Here is a 16,547-nt window from a genome sequence, read left to right as displayed (position 1 = left end):
GTCCGTCATCAGGACATCGGGGCCAGACCCCACTCACGGCAGGCGGGGCAGGGGGGAGGGCTGCCATTCTTTGAGGGAGGACCCCCCCCCGCCCCCGGGCCTGACAGCTCCTGTACCTGCCTCGGGGGCCCAAGCTGACCGTCCAGGGCCAGCTCCATACCCACTGCCTCCACCGGCAGGAAGCCTGCCTGGCCTGGAGCTGTGGGGACGGGGACAAGTGTTTCCAACGCCCAGGGAGGCTGAGCAAGCCGCCGGAGGAGACCTGATGCACTCGTGGGGCAGCCGGAGGGACGGGGTGACCCATGCCGGCTGAGCCCTGTGGCGGCCACGTGGCCCCGCTGTTGGTGGCCACCCTGCCCCTGCCCCACCCCGGCCCGCAGGTCTCACCCAGCAGTCATCTTTGGGGCGGGGGCCGTGCCCCGGGCAGGGAGGGCTGAGGGCCAATAAGGCCGTGAGGATACTTTGTGGAGCAGCAGGGGCCCTGCGGACAGGAAGCCCTTGGGCCCCACAGGGGGTGGGTGTCTTACAACAGCACTGCTCTAAAACCCAATGTTTTCCTGACCTCGCCTGGTGAGCTGGAAGGCCGAGGGGCGGCCCTGGGGGTGCACGTGCAGGCTCGGCCCCAGCCCTGTGCCCTGTGTGTCCCAGCTCCCCCTGGGGACCGGAGTCCCCGCCCAGCAGACATCCTCACTCCTTCATCCAGCAGCTGCTCTCTGTGTCCCCGGGCCAGCGCACCCACCACGGCAGGGATGAGCGAACGAGGCTTGGAGGGGGCAGCCCTCGCGCACCGGTGTGTGAGTGGGGGCTGGGGGTGTCCGTCTGTGCGTTTGCACACGCGAATGGGTGTACCCCGCCCCGGGCGCCCGCTGCAGCTGCCCTCCCCTCCTCCACCTCAGGCCCCCTAATTTATGCCATGAGGGGGGCCGTCCACTCACTTGTTCCCGGCCAGGCAGCGGCTTTGTCCCCAGGCGGATTCCCAACGGCCGCCTTTGGGGAAGAAAGGGCCCTTCTCTGGCCGGCAGTGAGGTCACCAGGAGGGGCCGGACGCGCACAAAGGCCGTGGCCCCCCCACCCCACCCTGCCAGCAGCTGCCTCTTTGTCCCGAGCTCTCAGCCTAAAAGAGACCCCAAGGGGCCCCAGCTCAGCCTAGGCCAGGCCTGGCCTTCCTCCTAGGAAAGTGGATGGCGTGGGGGAGGGGCCGTCCCCTGGCTTGGCTCCCGGGGAGTGACAGCACCGGGTGAGGCGCAGACCTCACCCCAAACGCCATGCTGGGCCTGGGGCAGCTGTGGGGGGCTCAGGCTGGTGGGGGTTATCTAGGCGTGCCCCCCCCAGCAGGCAGGCAAGCAGGCTTCAGGGGCGGAGGGTGCAGGAAGGTGAGGGAGCTTGAGGTGTTAGGAGGCAGCCCTGAGAGAGGGGCAGGCAGCTAGGCCCCTGGCCTGGGGGGGCCTTGGTCATGGGGGGAGGCTCGAGGCAATGCTCCTTGCACCCCGCCACTGAATCCAGCTTCTCCCCGGATCCCATGATGCCTGGCCCGTGCGTGTATTTGCTGTGTGTGTGTGTGTGTGTGTGTGTGTGTGCATGCGCACGCACGCGCACAGGAGTGTGGTGGGGTGAGAGGGTCTGGTGGCCTGGCTGTGAGAGATGGGGGAGCCCTGGTGGAGGGGCCCCAAGGGGCAGAAGGCGCTGAGTGGGGGGCGGGGGGTTGCGTGGGCAAAGGTCTGGTGGCCTGACCTAGGAGTTCAGTAAGGACTGCAGGGTGGAAGGCCGGACACGTGGACACGTGGACCTCCCTCCCTAGCCTGCTGAGCCGCCCCCCTCCCCCTCCCCCGCCAGCTGGTGGTACTTGGGCTCAGAGCTCCTTAGTAGTCTCTCCGCGGAGGGAGGAAGTGGAGCCTGAAGAGAGCAAAACAAAAGCCCTCTGCTTGTCCCAGACAAACAGAGGCCGGGCTGCACACTGGGGACAGCCGCTGGGGGCCCTCGGCCCTGCCAGACGTGGCTGCGAGCAGAGCCAGCCCTGGCCAGACTCGAGGTGGGGGTGCCAAGCCCCAGGGCCGGGGACAAAAAGCAGATGGCAGAGGACTGGGGTCCCACCAAAACCTCTAAGGTCTGCCCAGGGCTGCCTGAAGTCCCTGCATCTGGCCTCCGGGGGACCAGCCAGGAAGCATGATCAGAGGAGGCAGAGGCCAGGAGAAGGCCGCAGGCAGGGAGGGCTGGGTCACCCCAAGTTGCAGGAGCCCAGCTAGTGGGCCTGGGTCACGGAGGGTGCCAGGAGGGGGCCCGGCACTGGGAAGAGGCTGCACTCTACCCCAATGGGCCAGGCAGCCGCTGCACCCTCAAGTTGGGGGGGGCAGCAGGGCTGGGGGCTGGGGGTGGCCCAGGCCTCCAGTCCCCACCCCTCCCTGGGAAACAGCTCCTGCCCCGTTGCCTAGTGCCTGGAATGTCCATTGTGCCTGTATCCTAGCAACACGCCTCAGTCACCCCTGCCGCCCCCACCCCACAGCCCGCTGCCCGCATTCCTACGCGCCCCGAGTCTCCACAGGCCTCTTGGGTATCTAGCAGCTCGGGGCCCTCCCGGCCTGTGTGTCCAGCACCTGGGCGACGCGGCTGCTGGCTCAGGAGGCCGGGGCGCTGCTCCCTGCCACGTGCTGGCTCCCGGCTCTGCCTGAGACCAGTCCCGGGTGCACACCTCGCCTCCTTCCCTGCTTCAGTCCCACTTAGGTCTGCTTTTCTCGCAGATGTGATGACAGTAGGGAGAGCCACGAGAGGCTGCTGGGGCTGGCGGGGGGACAGGGACGGGGAAGGGGCATGGGGTCCCACGGGGCTCCTGGGTCAGGACAGCTGCCTGGGTGCCAATTACACTGCGATGAAATGGATTTCTGAGCCATTTTCTGGGGGACACGGTCAGACCTGTTAGCAGCAGTCGGACAGGGGCAGAGGGTACAGGGCTAGAAGGTGGAGACAGGGTGGTCATCTGGAGCCGGAGAGGCCAGGACAGGCGCCACCTCCAGGGTGTGGGACGGAGCCTTCTCTGGGGCAGGAAGCGAGGGGCCCTGCTGCCCCCAGCTCCCTGCCCTTCCCCCACGCTCCACGCTGGGGCCACTCTGCAGGCCCAGCCTCCACCACAGCAAACCCACCTCTGGGTCTGTGGCCGCCAGATCTGTGCCACGAAGGGCAGAGAATGGATGGCTCACTGTCGCCTTGCCGGGGACCAGCCCGCTGCCCGCCACTCCCCACCCCTTCCCTACACTGAAGACCGTAGAGAAGCACCAGGGCCCTGACAAGAAGAGCTGGTGGCCCTGGGAGGGGAGGTTGAGCGTACTGAGTCTGAGCACCCTCAGGGTCAGGGATGCTGCTGGAGAGTCCAGAGCAAACAAATGGCTGAAGCAGCCTGGGGCATTTTTCCTTTAAAAGAAGGGATCATGGAAAGTGTCTGGGAAACGCAAAAGCCGAGAAAATGCGCAGCCTTCCAGGTCCAAGGAGTCCCCGGGCTCGCTCTCTCCCCTCACGCGGTACCGTGAGGCCGGTTTTAGCCTCTTTCCCCTTCCACAGTATCATTAACACACCTAAAAAAGTGCTCGTTCCTTCAACCCGCGCAATAGCCACTCAGGCTTCCCATTTCCCAAATGTCTCATTTTGTGAAACGAGCTATTTGGTTTGTTCGAGGTGCGCGTGCAGCATCGTCCAGCGGCCTCCCCCGCCACCCCTGGCTCGAGCACTGGGAGCCTCCGGAGACAGTCATCTCAGGAGAAGGATTTGGGGGCTTGACACAAACATTCCAGCCAGGCTGAGGCAAAATTAAGCTCTAACTGACAACAGCATGGCCTTGGAGAGGGAGGTTGATGGTCTGGAAGCTTCCATGGAGTTGGCTGAGCTGCTTACGCTCAAGATGTGTTCAGTTTGCTCGTTTTAAGAAATAAAAGATGGAAGAACAGTTGGAGAGACACCACGGCCCTCTGGCAGAGACCCCTGCACCTCCACCCCCAGGTTCCAAATTCTGTAGGTCTGGGGTGGGGCCGGGAATGTGCATTTGCACCGGGCCCCTCGGATGGTTCCTGGACACACCTGTGGCCAAAGGTTAGGGCCGGCTCTGCCACGGGGAACATGAGAACTGCCTTGTGGGTTTGCAGAGTGCCTGGCCAGCAGAGTGGACGGAAGCCTGCCTTGTGGGGGAGGACACATCTGACCTTGCTACAGAGACCCGAAGTCAGGGAGGGGTGCCTGGTCTTCAGGTCCTGTCAAAGTTAAGGCCACTCAAGCATCTCTTACTCCCTTCAAAATGCCTGTTTTGAGTCCAGAGATTCCTGTCTACACCCTGCCCCAGGACACAGTGATTTCTGTCTCTCGTTGGGGTGCCCGGACCTCAGACCCACGCTCGGCTGTTGGGGACAGGCTGGGAGGGACCTGGGGACTGAGACTCAGAGGGTCCATGTGTGCCAAGTGCTTGGTGGTGGTGCACACAGAGGCTTTGTGGGAGTGTGGGGAGGACGGGGAGGGGAGCAGGGGGATTCAGGGCAAAGGGCCTGAGGGCTTGGAGACACAGGAGCCCCCAGAATCCTCCCCACTGCCGCCTTTATCCACCACAGAAGGAAGGAGGGCCCCAGAGGGAGTCAGAGGGGGGCTCAGGAGATAAAGGGCAAGGTGGGCCAGAGAGCAGAACTCCCTCATCCACCTGTGCTGGCTGGTGGCCAAGGGGGCTAGGGGTGGCCTTGCCTGGCGGGGAGGGGGTGCAGGGCCAACCTGTTCACAGATTCTCCTCCCCACCCCGGCCCCTCTGCTTCTTCTAAAAATGTGCCCCCACCCAGCCTGTCCCCCTTTGAAGGGACAGATGTCAGGGAGAAAGCTGATTACTGTCAGAGGCTGGAGGCTGTGACCGGAGCTCTCGGTGAGGGTGACCCAATTCCGAGCTATTCTCAGCCTGGTGGGAGCCGAGTTATTCCCTCCCGCCGACGCGGCTGTTCCGGAGGCAGCCTGACTTTGAAATGCCCTCCCCCGCCGTCGGGGCCCAGGCCGGCTCGGGGAGGCCCGCGGTCCCACGCCCCGCCCTGCTCGCCCCGGCCGCGGCCGCACCCACACCGCAGGGGCTCCCTCCCCAGCCCGCCGGGAGGGTAGGCCGCGCACCCCCAGGTGCCCGCGGGACCGCTCGCCCCTCCTGCGCCTGAGCCCGAGGCCGCCACAGAGAAGGGCGGGCGCGAGCAGGGCAGGGCCCGGGGGGAGCCGCGAAGGGCGGGCAGCGCCCAGTTCACAGCAGCCCGGCCCCGCACGCGAACAGGCCCGGCTGAGGAGGCCAGGGAGCCGCCCCGCCAGACCTGGGAGTGCATGGCGGGGGGGGCGGGTTGGTGTTTGTTAGGCCCGTGTCTGGGTGCCGGCTAGCACCTAACCCCAAAGCCGTGGCGGTCAACGAAGAGCCGTGGGCCCGTGGCCAGCCTGGGGTTCTTGCAGTTCCGTTTTATTACACACTTAACTGTAAGCACAGGGAGCGCATGAGCTGGATTTTCCAGAGAAGTCTCAACGTCAAACCGCCTCTGCCATTATCCTGATCAACTAGTCAAGCGCCCCTGAAGCAAACAGCTATTCAAGGGCCTCACATTGCAAAGGACATTCTCAGATGGACCCAGAAGCGGCCCCAAAATTCTGGCCTCGGAATCTGCAACAGACTGAGGGCTTCCTGGAGGCGGGGGCAGCGGTAGCTCCCACTAGTGATGATAATCATAGAGCCGTTCTAGGGCGCCAGGCTGGCTCTGTTGGGAGAGCGCACAACTCTTGATCTCAGGGCCATGAGTTCGAGCCCCACGATGGGTGTAGAGATTATTCAAAAAAATAAATTTTAACTTAAAAAATATATGTATCAGAAACGTTCTGTGAGGACTGACTGAGCAAACGCTGGTGCGATACTTCATCTCTGGCAGCAATTCCCCACCCCCATGCCAAGGCAGGCACTGTGTTCACCCTCCTCTCTGCCAGGAGGACGGAGGTGACTTGTCACCGTGGCGCCACAGGGAGGACAGGAAGCAGGCAGGCTCAGAGCCTGGGCCCTTAAGTGCTTGCACCCCCCCAGTGGAGGGCAGAGTGGAGCCTGGGCAGCCCCGCTACGGCTCAAGTCCAAATCCCTCGTCCCTCTGTGACTGCAGGGGCCACCTGCTGGCAAGGCCTTCCCGACTGTCCCAACCCCCAACTTCCACCTGCCCCCCCGAGTTTAACCCCCTTCCCTTGCTTTGCTTCCACCGTGCACTTCTCACCTGCACTCTGGGCCTGGTTCCCAGGAGCCCTGCAAGGGCAGGCTGGGCTGCCCTGAATGTCTGGGTCCTCAGCGCCAGGAGGGGCTTGGTCCGCACTTGCTGGGCGGGGGGGGTAGCACCCCGCGAGGCTGGCGAGGGCAGGATTCTGAGATTTGGGCACAATTGGGCAGCCCCCCCTCACCCTCCCTCCTGAGGGCATCAAGGGCCAAGACCTCCAGCAGGGCTGCCCCTGGGGATTCTCTCACCTGAGGCCCGGCCAGGAGGCAGGGCCATCCCCAGGCTGCCTCTGGGCAGACTGGGGCACTGTGTCTGGGCGGCCAGTCTGCGCTTCGAGCAGCCTTGCGAACAGGGCAGGCAGCTACCAGCTGGGAGGAGGTGCCCCCACACCTACTCAAACTCCCCGCTGGCACTCCCATCGTACTCTTCCCGGCCTGCCTGACGTCTCCTGCCCCAGGCCTGCCCACTCCCACCTGGTAAGGCCTCCTGCTCAGCCTCCCCCAACTTCCACCCGCCCTTTCAGCCCCCGCATGGCTGTCACCTCTTCTGAGGAGTCTTCCAGGATTACAGCAGAACTCTCCCCTTTGGCCTCTGTGGTCACAACCTAGGGGACCACACAGGGTGGGAGAGGGTCTGGGAGTCCCTGGTGGGCAGGCAGAAGCCGGAGGCCTGCATCCCAGTGAGTCTCATCTCCTCTGGGCCTCAGTTTCTCCACCTGTGCAGTGAGCTAGGGTGGGGCAGGAATAGCATCATCTCCCTGGGCCTGGAGTCCCACATAGCCTGCCTGCCCTGCCTTCAGCAACAGGTTAGAGGCAGGGGGCCCACATCTCTTGGAAGACAGAGGCGGGGGTGGGGAGGGAGGTTGGTGGGCCACAGATCTAGACAGTAGGGGTGAGGGGGGCAGGTGTGGGGAAGTCCACCCGCTGTCCTGTCTTCGTGGAGCAAACAACCCTTGTCACACTGCTTGACAGCGTGTGGCCCCCAGGGGCCTGGCATCCATTATATCACCCACCGCCTGTCCGAAATCCAGCCCCGGGCCCCAGACCACGCCACCTCAGGGGCTCCTGCTAGAGGAGGCGAGCCCCTCACAGGCAGGTGAGGGCGAAGCAGGCCAGGGCAGGGGAAGCACGTATCAGGGCTGAGAAGGGCAAGGCCCAGGGGACTTCCTGGGGGAAGTGGCTGGAGCCAGCCTCTACGGAGGCCAAAGCCGACTCTAACCCTGTTGGTAGGGCAGGATCCTGGGCTGGGGCCCTGGGAGCAGGTGAGCCAGGAGCTCTAGGCCTTCAGGGGCTCTAGGCCTTCAGGAGCTCTAGGCCTCCAGGAGCTCTAGGCCTCCAGGGGCTCTAGGCCTTCAGGGGCTCCAGGCCTCCAGGGGCTCTAGGCCTTCAGGCGGGCAGCCGTGGAGGCAGTGAGACGTGTGACTGGGCGGGTACAGGAATTTCCAGGAAAAACGGAGTGTCACTGGAGTGTCTGGGTGAATCCTTGCCCTGTGACCAGCCCCATGCCGCTGACTCTCGGAGGTGATGGTCACTGACCTGCTGACCCAGTCATGCACTCACCATGGGCGCTGGCCCTGCCTCTGGACTCTGGCTTCCCTTCTGCCAAACTGGGGCACTATTCAGCGTTGGGATCGCAGGCCGGGAGACGTGAGGGCTGAGAACGGTGGAGCAGGATGCTCCTGCCTGAGGTTGGCGGTGGCCGGCAGAGAGACATTTGAGGGGGTCTTACAAAAGGTGCACAGGAGTTCCCGGGGGGCTCGGGGCCACATGGAGCTCCAAGCTGAGGTCGAATGGAGCCTGGATGGCTACCTGGGATGAGGCTGATGCCCAGGGGCTCGTGTGGGGCCTGGCAGCACAGCTGAGAGGCTGGAGGGTCCCCCTGGACTTCAGAGCTGCCCTGGGCCAGGTACGTGTACGAGCAGGGGCAGGCGTGCAGGTCTCCTGACCCCAATCCTCCAGCTCCCACAGGCCCAGGGATGCCCAGGGCTGGAGTCTGGGCCACCATGCTCAGCCCCACATGGAAGAAGGAGCACACATGGGCACCCGTGTGCTCTGCAGAGCGTGCAGGCTTATGCCCTGCGGCAGGCATCTTGCCTGCCTCTCTCCAAGGCCAGGGTAAGGCACAGGTCCCTCCTCTGTCCCCCAAGCTAGGCATTTGCTCAGAGCTCAGGACAGGTCCTGGGAGGGAGAATAAGACCCCTGGGCTGGTGGTTCCAGGGCCGCAGAGGAACTCTGATGGGACTCAGGTCCTGCTAGGAGCCTGGGCAGGAGAGGGGAGGCCCCCCAGCCCTGTAATGCTGCCCCCAAGAGACCAGTCCTCCAGTAGGCCCACCTCACCTGGCACCTTTGCAAGGACTCAGGCCTGAATGTGGCCTGGGTCTGGAAGGGCAGACCTGTGTGTGCGGGGGGGTCCTTCTTGAGATCTAGGCCCTTCCGGAAGCACAAGAGGCGGCGCCTGCTATGAATGAATGCAAGGCCAAGCCAGGCTGTGAAGGGAGGGTCCAGTGCTCTGGGATGGACACATGGACACACACACACACACACACACACACACACACACACACGCAGACCCTCCTCCTCCTCCACTAGGACAAGTGGCCCTTTCTGTGGCTGAGTGGGGGTGGCCACACACTCGCCCCTTTGTCCATCATGTCCCAGGCTGCTGTCCTGGAGTCCAGGGCCCCCGGGACAGGGAGAGGAGGGAGCAGGGGCCAGGGCGCTGGTGTGGGGGGAGGCCCGGCCAGGGCACTGGCGTGGGGGGCACCGAAGAGACCAGGGAGCACGGCGGCGGCAAGAGTGTTTATTGCTCTGCCAGGCACGGTCGGGAGCCAGCCCCCGGGGCACACTTCCCTGGGGCTCTTGTCCCAGCATGGAAAACAGAAGCTCTTGAGGACAGGTGAGGCCAAGGGCAGACGCTCAGGCCCTTCACGCAACCGAGGCCGGCAGGGATGCCAGGCACCCGGCCCAGAGCTGGAGACCAGGGCCAGGCAGGTGACACGGAGTACGGCCCTCCGTCCTGGACGCACCCCCGTGCCCCCAGCAGTCCTGTGAGGGGCAGGGGCACCCAAGCAGCCCCGGGGCTGGACAGCCGGGGTTCCAACAGCTCTGAGAGGGCTGGGCCGGGTCACCTCAGGCACTTTACTGTCCCCCTCAGGCTCCTGGCTAAGTGGCACTCTGTTCTCACTGACACGCCGGGGCTCTGGCTGGACCAGGGCCACGGAAGGCACTTCCAGTGGCGGGAGAAGCGTGGCAGACGGGCAAGGCTGCCCGGGCCCCATCCCTCCCATGGGAGGGGGTACAGGGCACTCCCACTTGGCCTGTAAGGTCCTCATGGCGGGGGGTGCTCAGGCCTCAGGCCACCCAGCAAGCCCACCTCTCCCTCCCCCAGCCCAGCACCGTCAGCTCCCGGGGGAAGAGGGGCTAGCCCACAGACCCAGTGGTCCTCCTCCTGCGAGTCCTGGCTCCCTCACCCCCCTGCCAGTTTGGGGCTACTTGGGAAGGGGTCAGGGCCCCACCACCTACACCCCTTGGCCTCAACAGCCAGAAGAGCCGGTGACAGCAGAGACTGTGGCAACAGACAGCAGCAGGACAGGGGCGAGGGGCGGGAGACGTTCCCACCCGGAGGGGACCGGGCCACCCCGAGAGGCCCCCAAGCCCCGCCCCGCCCCGCCCGCCGCATGTTCTGTCTAAACACAGGCCCCAGCAGGCGTGCGCTGACCATATAAGGTGGCCTGTGCTGAGCGGCACCCCTGCCCCCTCCGCGGGCCCTCGGCTCCCTGCGGCTCCCGGCGGGAGGCCCACTAGCCCGGGGTCTTGGTGGCGAAGGTCAGGTAGCCCGTGTGGCCCACGGCCTCCTTCGTGGGCGTGCCGCTGCGGAAGGGGCGGGCGCCGGGCCCCGGGCCGGGCCCCAGGTCGGGCGCAGGCAGGCTGACGGTGCGCACGCTGTAGAGCCGCGGGAGCACCTCCACGGTGCTCAGTTCCGAGAAGCCGCGCGCCGCCAGCGCCTGGCAGGTGCGCTGCACTTGCTCGATGCACGGCGAGAAGGAGCAGAAGCGCCCACCTGTGGGGAGCCAGGCCCGGGGTCAGAGGGCAGCGGGGCACGGGCGCCAGGTGGCCGAGGGCTGCCCCTCCCAGCCCCCCGGGCGGCAGGCGTGGGTCCAGACCGTGGTGGGGCCGTGGGCAGAGAGCCGGTGGCGCAGGAGCTCCCCTGGAGCCACGTGGAAGGGATCGCTTAGGCCGAGCCCACGACCCTGATTTCATCTGGACTTCGGCACTGCTACCTTGCACTTCCACGAGGAAGCCGAAGGTTGGGGCCGGGGCGAACCATGGGGTCAGGGTCAGGGCGGGGCCTTGGCGGCAGCCGCCACAACACTGCGCTCAGAACAGCTCCAACCACCCAGGGCGGCGGTGGCGGTGGGGGAAGGGCTTCACAGGCGGTGGGGGCTGCTGCTGTCACAGGAAATTAGAGGCTGTCACCTACTCTGGGGAACAGGAGGCGCCTACTCTGAGCAGTGCCTGACGGCCAAGGATGACGGGGTGCAGGCGGGAGCCGACAGCCCCTTCCTGCCACCTCCCACCAGGGCCCACCCGCAGTGTCCCTCAGCCTGGCCCGGGTCCAGCCCATGTCCCTGTCCTAGCAGGGAAGCCTCGGCGGGAAAGGGACATAGCCGGACGGGTCCTCAAATGGCCCCGAGGCCTGGTCACCTCAGCCACACCTGGGGACACAGACCCCCCAGACAGGTCTTCAAGAAGGTGTAGGCTTGGAGGAGGGACCAGGAGTCTGAAGCCAGCCCAGAAAGGATGCAGGGTCATCCCCAAGAAGGGACCCGAGCCCTACGCATACTGCTAGGAAAACAGGCCCCACCCGGTGAGGGACAGAGCCTGGGGTCAGGTTCACAGAGCAAGCAGGCAGGCCACTGGAAAATGCAAGGCCCACAAGTAAGGTGGGAACCTCTGGGACCAGAACGAGCAGACACAGCAAGAGTGCCAAGGAGGGGGCTTAGAGGAACACGGGGGATGGAGACAACAGATGGCGCGGCTCCCCGGGGGCTAGCCACCAGGAAGGAACCTTGGCAACAGGAGGAAGGCCTGGGAGTGTGACGCCCTGCCCTTGGCCCAGGCTGGGCGGCTGGCTCCGGCCTCCGTGGGACTGGTACCCAGGCCTGCAGTGTCTGGGGGCAAAGCCGGAAGCATGGAGGTGTAGGGAAGCAGGGCCCACCGTGGCAGAGCCCAGGGACACGACGGGACCCGCTGGGAGCCGTTGCCTAGAGTGCCTCGCTCTTGGAGAAGCGCCTTGGCACCTGTCTTTCGGAGGGGCAGCCCTTCCCCTGGGGCACCCTGGGCTCCCTCTCTGCCCTCCCCGGCTGCACTGCTCAGCAGGGAGGGGGGAAGGGGCCCTGGCTGCCTGGGCTGGCTCCTTCTCCAGAAAAGGGAAAAACCCAGGGCCTCACCAGCGCCTCCCTGGCAAAGAGCCAACCTTCCCGCCTCCTTCCCGCCTCCACATCCAGCATCTTCCCTAAAAGAGGCCGGTTCGCCGACTTGTGGCTGGGGGGAAGGGAGACTCTGCTGGCAAGGGCTGGGGTTAGGGGCTGACCTCCAACCTCTAAAATGTCTCGTGGCATGGGTCCCCCCTCTCACTGACATGGAACTGCTACATTCCCCAGGGAACGCAGACATCTCCCAGGTCCGGGGGCAAGCGAGGCAAGGCCAAGGAGCAGGGGCTCAGCTGGAGCCGCCTTCTCCCCAGATCTTACTCCTCCCAACCCCACCCTCTCACGGGTTGACTTCCCGTGAGTCCTCAGCCAGCCTGACCCACCCCGATTTCGGGCCAAAAGGGGTCCTGGCCTAGCCAGGCTGTGTGGCCCGGTGGTTTCTGACCCCTCTGGGCTTCAGGTGACCCACACCCAAGGCCGGGCCCAGGAGCTCAGTCCCCAGGGCCGCACCAGAACCCCCACTGTACCTTCAACCTTGAGGGCATCCCAGGCATGGCCCACAGCCTCCCAAGGAGACGGGATGTCCAGGAAAACAGCATCTGCCACGTGGCTCACACCAAAGCCGCTGCGGCACACGTCCTGGTTGCGCACCGTCACCCAGCGGCCCACTCGATGCTCCTGGAACTCCTCCCGAGCCTTCTCCGCCCGCTGCTGGTGGAACTCCACGGTGTGCAGGTGGCCCGTGGGCGCGATGGTGCGGATGATGGCGTGGGACACGGAGCCGCTGCCGGTGCCTGGCGGGACAGGACGGGTGTCAGGCAGGACGCTGCGACACTCAAGAAACAACTCCACCCTCATCCTGGAAAGACCCACACAGGGCCCACGGGGACAGACGATCCTGGTTACTCATGTGCAATCACTCCCAGAGCTGCCCGCCAGGTCTCGGCTGCCCAGGGTCTGGTTAGCTGGGGCTGCACTGGGCCTGGGTGGGAACAGGACCTGGGGCTTATTTCCTGAGTCTGCTGTGGGCCCAGGGGGGAGAGTGGAAGCCCTGCTCAATCCCAGCGCCAGAGGCCCCGTAGGGTCTAGACAGAGCAGAGGGGGCAGCAGGTTGGGCCTGTCCCCCAACCCTCCACCTGGTGGCTGGTCCTGAGCCCCCTCCCCCCGAGCTCCTGGCCCACTTAGGTCGGTCTGCCCCCCGTGCCCCTCACCTGCCTCCACCACACAGGGTGAGAGGGTGGGGCAGCCCTGCCCTCGCTCTGCGCAGCCTCACGGTGCCGTGACACGGCAACCAGCCAGCCACACAGCTCCAGTCTTCCGTGTCATCGTCCCCCAGTTCTCTTCCAACTGCACTGGCCACTCCTCAGCTGCCTTCAGCCGCCCCCTGCTTGACTTCCCACCTGGCAGCGCCCAGCGGGGCTGTGTCCCCGCCCCCGCCATGACCTCCCCTCACCCCGCGGTTTCCAGTGCCAGTCTTGATGAACACTCCCCAAAGCCATGTCCCGACTCCTACTAGTGTCCAGTGCACGCACGCCACCTCCCCTCAACAGCCGACCAGCGCTCGGCATGAACAAGGGCAAAGCTGGATCCGCTCCAATCCCAAACCCCTCCCTGCCAAGCCTTTCCCGGCCCAGTCAGCGACACCCAGAGCTCAGACAGGCACCCCAGAGGTGCCCTCGACTCCCTGCTCCACCCCGCATTCGACCCACTGGGAACTTGTGTCTTCCCCCATCCCCACCCTGCCACCACACTGCCTGGGCCCTCCCTCCTGGCTTTGTAACCACCCCCAGACGGGCCAGCTGCCTTCCATCCTGCCTCAAACACAGCAGAGTCAGACCCCTGACGGCCCTCTGAGCTGCGCCCGTTTCCTCCTGACCTCACTGCCTGCTCCTGCCACACTGGCCTCCGTGCTGGGCCCCTACTCAGGGCCTTTGCACGGCTCGCCCTTGGGGGGACACCCTCCCTTGGCTCTTGGTAGTGCCTCCTCCTCATTCCCAGCTGAACGTCCCCTTGTCAGAGGTCTTCCCTGACCAACCTAGCTGAAGGGACCCCTGGGAGTCACCCTCAAACACGCAGCCCTGTTTTACCAGCCTCACAGCAATCAACAGCACTGAACTGGTGACACTGGGCTTACTATCTGCTCAGGGAAGCAAAAACCCGGCCTGTCTTGTTCACGGCTGGACCCACAGTTCCTAGACTGGGAGCGGGAACACCAGAGCCCAGAAGCATGCCCACTACACGACAGGAGCAGGGGATGGCGCCGTCTTGAAGCCTTGCAGTCCATCCGCCACCTGCACCCCATGTCCCCTGTGGCTGAGCAGTTGGCCTCTGCCCAGCCCCTGCCCACCGTCTGACCCACAGCCCAGGTTATGCATCTGACTCTTCCCATTTCAAAGTGTTTGGCTGGGTAACAGGAACCATCCAATTGCCCACATGGAGAGGAACAAATGGCCTGAAGTCCTCAGAAAGTTGGAAGCAGTGATGTTGGGAACTCATCGTAACCTTCGAGCCCCGCTGCGCAGCCCATGAGGAACATGCTGGAAATCTAGGTGCATGTGGGCTGGGCTGTTCTTGGCTGGGCTGTATGCTTCAATCTCCATCCCAGGCGGCCCCAGCACCCGTGTGTATGCGTGTGCGTGTGTAAGAGCCAGGACCGACCTCAGGCCTTGGACTCAGTGACAGTGGTGCTGGCCAAGGGTGAGCTTGAGGCAGTCTCCCCACCTACAATGAGCACCTCAGAGCAGCCCTGGCCTCCCTCCAGGAAGGGGCAACTCTCAGCCCTGTCAGCAAAAAGGTAGGGAACGACAGTCAGCGCCTAGGCCAGAGCCGAGTGGCACTCTGGCCCTGCCCCACCAAGGCAGGCAGGACTCTCACTGAACACCAGCTCCTCAGGAGGGAATCGCTGGTCCTGCACCACCAACTCTCAACCAGATCTGCTGCTTCTCACTCCCTGTGCTCAGCTCCCCAGAAACCTCCCGGCAAAAGAGAGGCTGCGCAACCATGCCGCCTGTCCTCTGGAAGGGCAGGCTGGAGGCTGTCTGGATGTTGGGTCTGATCTCCACCTTCAGGTCAATTTTTCAGAATTAGAACTGAGGTAGCCCAAAGAACTCACCGGATTCACAGACCACAGAACCAGGCCGAAGCTCCAGCATCATGGTGAGCAGAGCAATGTCGGTGGAGTAGAGAATCTGGGTGCGGTGTGGCAGGTTCAGTGTCCAGAGCTCAGGCGTGGGGTGCAGCACGTACACCCAGCCCCCTCGGCCACAGGTCACCTTGGAGCCGAAGGGGCGGCCGATGAGGTCTACTGAGTGCCGCAGGACACCATGCCGGGTCTGGGTCTGTGCCCCACGCTGCACACGCACCGCTACCATCGCACCGTGGCCCAGTGACAGGATGGCCGTATCACCCTCTTTGATCAGCTCCTCATACGCCACGAAGCTCATGGTGCTGCTATCTGGCAGGTGCCTGGGACCTGGGAGGAAGTGTGTCAGCATGAGCGTGTAAAGGTGCCAGGAGGGTGCACCTGGAATCTGGGGACGGGGCTGAGAGGCCCAGAACCCACGCGGTGTCCCTGGCTGCACCCTGGCCTGACATGTTAAGCCCTCCTTGGTCTGGCTCATAAGACACAAGTCACTAGCCCAAATCACAGATGGAGAAACTGAAGCGGGGCCATGGCAGAGGACGGGCCCCAGATTTCCCACCAGGCAAGGACCAGGAGACCAGGAGACTGGCTCCCACGCTCCAGGTGCGAGATGAGGAGCCGGCCGCCGGCGGGGCAGCGGCCGGTGCTCTGTGCTATCGCCTCCACGCCGGGCTCCATTCCGCGGAATCCCCCCCTCTGCTCAGTCTCCCCCCAAACGGGCTTCCAGGGGGCCGGGCGGCAAGGGGGATGCAGGAGAGGTAAGGGCCCTCCGGAAGGGGTGGGGGTGCGCCCGCCCGGCCGGCACAGGGCGGGGGGGCCGCGCGGAGTCTCACCCGCCACGCGCGGCGGGGTCCCACTCCCGGACGCTCCGCACGTGGCGCCGCGACAGCGGCTCCGCACTTCCGGCCCGGGCCTGGCGCCCAGCGATGGCGTCACGCGCCTCGCGGCGCCCCACCCCCCGCGCGGGATGCCGGGACCCGCGGGCAGCCCCTCCCCCTGCGGAGCGCGCCCCCGGGGCGGCTTTCGGGCCGCGGCTGCTTCCCTGTTTATACAAGCTCGTGCAAAGGACAAACGAGAAGTTCCAGCGTCCCCTCGGCCGGGCTGCTGTGGGCGGGGACGAGGGCTGGGCACCGTAACGCACCCTTCTCGACAGCCAGCTCTGTGCCCAAGCCCCTCCGAGGACGCTTTGCCTTGGACATGTTGTCACCGCAAACCACTCTGGGAACATCTCAGACTGGGCCCCAGGGTGAATTCCAGAAAGTGAAATTGCAGATCGGGGGGTTGTCCCAGGAGTCTCTGGCCGGAAGGGTTGCCGAAGTGGCCTTAGGCCAGGCCCTGCCTCCCATGCGGGGCACATTCTCCACTTCGGGGGGAGGTTGGTGGTGAGATGCAGGAACTGGGCTCACGCTGGGGTCGGTGAGGGCCGGGTGAGCAGCCTGAGCAGGGGACTGGGGGAAGGGCAGCGGGAAGACAAGGGCAAAAAAGGGAAGCGGCAGCCCTGTTCCGTCTCGGCAGGGCTGACTCAGAGCCAGTTCCTCCGTAGAGGGTGTGGGGGGGGAGGGGAGGACAACAGGGGATATGGAATGCCTTCCTCCATCACCCAGCTCCCAGCAACCAGGGCTTGTCGTGTTAGCCCTGGGGACCCGAAAGGGGAGAGAGACTCTCCAGCCCACCCCTGCTACCCAGGAGCTAACTCTGGGCCCTAAACCAGGGCCAGCGAGCAATGACCCTGGGCCACACC

At 65.0% G+C, this 16,547-nt stretch overlaps 1 protein-coding gene across 3 annotated transcripts in view; it reads right to left on the bottom strand.

Annotated features, from left to right (window-relative positions):
* TRMT61A (tRNA methyltransferase 61A) overlaps positions 1-15,718 on the bottom strand; it is a 24,033-nt gene extending 8,315 nt beyond the window's left edge. Inside the window, exons 1-4 of one of the 3 annotated variants that reach the window (XM_032405997.1) lie at positions 15,640-15,718; positions 14,777-15,136; positions 12,192-12,458; positions 5,310-10,292 (exon numbers count right to left, since the gene is read on the bottom strand). In XM_032405997.1, coding sequence (XP_032261888.1) covers positions 10,033-10,292; positions 12,192-12,458; positions 14,777-15,107 — 858 coding nt within the window. In that variant the 5' untranslated portion in view covers positions 15,108-15,136; positions 15,640-15,718 and the 3' untranslated portion in view covers positions 5,310-10,032. The other 2 variants (XM_032405996.1, XR_004299636.1) reach the window with 2 other exon arrangements.
* Between the last annotated feature and the right edge of the window lie 829 nt (positions 15,719-16,547).

This window comes from Phoca vitulina, unplaced genomic scaffold (genome assembly GCF_004348235.1).
Source record: "Phoca vitulina isolate PV1807 unplaced genomic scaffold, GSC_HSeal_1.0 scaffold7, whole genome shotgun sequence".
Lineage (NCBI taxonomy): Eukaryota > Metazoa > Chordata > Mammalia > Carnivora > Phocidae > Phoca > Phoca vitulina.
This window is presented reverse-complemented; position numbering and strand designations above follow the sequence as displayed.